The sequence below is a fragment of the Triticum aestivum genome, chromosome 4B (genome assembly GCF_018294505.1).
Source record: "Triticum aestivum cultivar Chinese Spring chromosome 4B, IWGSC CS RefSeq v2.1, whole genome shotgun sequence".
Lineage (NCBI taxonomy): Eukaryota > Viridiplantae > Streptophyta > Magnoliopsida > Poales > Poaceae > Triticum > Triticum aestivum.
This window is the reverse complement of record NC_057804.1, coordinates 40,122,905-40,125,897: the sequence shown is the minus strand read 5'-3', so window position 1 is coordinate 40,125,897 and position 2,993 is coordinate 40,122,905. Positions and strand designations below refer to the sequence as shown.

The following is a 2,993-nucleotide window of genomic DNA, read 5'->3' as shown; positions in this document are numbered from 1 at the left end:
CCGCCGTCGTCGGCTCCGATGAAGATGAGAGCAAGGATTTCTCCCGGAGATGTGCCGCCCACCTGCCACCACCGACTGCCGCCCACTAACCACCACCCCTGCCGAGGCCGACCTCACTCTGGCCACGGGATCCCACGATCCACCGCGACCAGACTCGCACTACCTCCTGGCCGAAGCCGCCACCACCTCACCCGGGGCCGCCGCCCCAGAGCCCAAGAGCCGCCACGTCGGCCGCTGGTCCCTCCTCCACCATTGCCCAAACGCCTGCACACCGGTGGCCCCTACGGCCCGCGCCGCCGGACCGGCCAGAGCCAAATCCGCGGCCACCACCTGCGCCCACCGCCGAGCACCACTGCCATCACCACGCCTCTACTCGCCGAGCGAGCTCCGAGGCAGCCGCCAGAATCGCGCGTCGGCTGCAGGCCCGCCCAGACCCAGATCGGGTCCGCACACGAGCAGCCACCACCGCGCGTCCGTCGCAGACGCCGAGCAACCACCGCGGCTCCGACGAGAGACCGCACCACTAGCGCCAGCCCGCGCAGGCCCGCCACTGCGCCCGCCCGCAGTAGGGCCCCTGCCGGCTAGGGCTGCAAGAAAAGCTCGAGGCTCGTGAGCCGCTCGAGATCGACTCGTTTTTTGGCTCGACTCGAGATCGACTCAAAAAAATGAGCTGGGTATGAACACTTTCTTTAGCTCGGTTGAGAAAGGAGTTGATCTTGAGTCAATACTAGTTTGCTCGATTTTAGCTTGATGGTTCGGCATAATATAATTATGTTAAATGATCATGTCATATATTAAATTAGATAGGATAATTTATTACTATATATATCGCCCAGGATTTTTCTCCATTTTATTTACAAGCAAACATGGAAGCTTAATTAATTGTAGGGAAAATTTAGGCCATATTATGGTACGTGGTCAGCCATGTGTTAAACAGAGAGAATAAGTCATTCTAAGAAATTTATATTATCATCGTTTTGATTGGGATAAATATTTTAATGTTTCTACGACAAGTTTTACCTTATCTAGTGGGAATAATAGTCATAGACTTTAAAAAATGTGTCGTCTCATTTAGCTCGAAACTAGCTCGAGATCGACTCGAGATCGTTACAAGCTAAGCACGAGTCCTGTTCTACAGCTCAATCTTGAGCTTCACTCAATTTGAGCTCGCTCGAATTATAATAAGAGTTGAGCTGAGCCAAGTCCAACTCGCTCGAACTCAACTCGTTTGCAGCCCTACTGCCCGCAGGGGCGACCCGCGCCGCCACCGCCGCGCTAGGAGGGAAGGAGTCCCCGCCGCCGCCGCGGGCCAGGCTTCGCCCGTGCCGGCCTGGATATGCTCATAGTGATAGAGTGTGTGTGCTCGTGTTCATAGAGATGATTATATGTGAGCATATGCAATTGTAATTGTGTTAAAAAAAAGATAACTTAGGTTTGGGTGTGATGGTTTTCGAATGGTAAGCGTACGAAAGGAAGGAGCCTTTTCGCGCTATTCACATCCACGCACTGAGACACTGGAAAGCAAAGACAAAATCAAGAGTTCAAGATAGACAGCAGACATGTTTAATTACTTTCCATATCGTCAAACTTGCGGATTTGTCGGCCGTTTGTTCTTTCAGAATTCCTCCGTACGTAGGTTTGGACTCTGCCTGGCATCACGTCCGCTTTCATCTACCCACAGGCACGCGTGCGCGCATTCGTGCGACTGAAGTTTGGACTCGGCCGTCGTGGAAGGTATGCTCAGATTGCATCACGCCCGCACTCTGAGTCTCTCGTCAGTCGTCAGTCGTCACACACAATCATGGAAAGTGACGGAGGGAGTACGTGCGTTCTCCATGCATCTGCATGAGGATCGACCACCTTTGCGAGTTATAAATACTTGAGGCTCAAATGGGATCAAGTCTTGGCGGGCGATCTTCGGATGGAGTAGGAGTACGTACTAGTAATCATATATAACGAAAGGTTCAGATTTTCTGGAAGAACGAGTTCGAAAGAGCTACTGTTAATTTACAGGAAAGCGTCAACAAGGGATGAACGAATCAGCTGGACTAGCTAGCTCCCAGACCACTGCAAGAAGCACACCGGTCAGTGCTGCGCCGGCGGGGCACAGGTGATGTGCGCGTTGTTGGAGTGGCACGACGGCCCCGCCGCCGAGTCCTCCGCCTCCCCTCCCAGGACCCGGCGCGCCATCTTCGAGCCCAGCATCCTTCCCAGCGCCTGCTGCAGCACCGGCACGTCTGTACCCTTCCTCTGCTCCGACGACACAACACCACCGCCCGTCAGCGCCGAAGTTGCTACAACACCACCATGACCGGTCGCACCCTCCTCCGTGGAGGGCGGGACTATGGTCGCCCCGTCGTCGTGGGGGCGTGGCTCAGCGGCGCCGTGAACCATCGTCGGAGACACGACCCCGGGCTTCTGCAACCCCATTGGAGATGGTCTCGAGCCGTAAGAGCTCTGCACAAGGGCACAAGCGAGAAGAATCAGTGTGAGCCAAGCGCGCGAGCACCGTGCCATTTTCGTGAGGGTTTCTGCTAGGCACTAGTTACGTAGCTAGGTGAGCTTTGTATCGAAGATACTACTCTGAACACTGGCTCTTTTACCACAGGAGTGACAAGACTAGGAATAGAACTGTTACTGCAATGCAGAGATGCACAGGCAAACAGGACCTACTTATAGAGGGTCTTCGAACGTACGTGTACGTGGAGAAGATAGACCGAAATGACTAGGCAATGGCGAGGAAGGCGCCCCACGTACACAGTTTTCACGGAGCATGTGACGAGACCTTGCGGGTGAAGAATACACTCCACATCAGAGTAGTTAGTAGTATCATCTTGATTCTTCAGCCTAGAGCAGCAAAGTTTGAAGTTGAAACGGAGAAACAGCGCGTGTCTCCTCCGGCCGGCCGTGTCTGGCTCTGGCATGACAAACATGCATGCAGTGCCTGTCGGCCCGTGTTTTGTACGTAACACGTGGACCTTTTGTGCGAGGAA

General features: G+C 54.2%; 1 protein-coding gene across 1 annotated transcript; it reads right to left on the bottom strand.

The window, feature by feature from the left end:
* Nucleotides 1-2,017: 2,017 nt before the first annotated feature.
* On the bottom strand, nt 2,018-2,624 carry LOC123094358 (uncharacterized). Its single transcript, XM_044516382.1, has one exon. It carries the CDS (start codon nt 2,515-2,517, stop codon nt 2,086-2,088), a length of 432 nt encoding a protein of 143 aa, XP_044372317.1. The 5' UTR covers nt 2,518-2,624; the 3' UTR covers nt 2,018-2,085.
* Nucleotides 2,625-2,993: the final 369 nt, after the last annotated feature.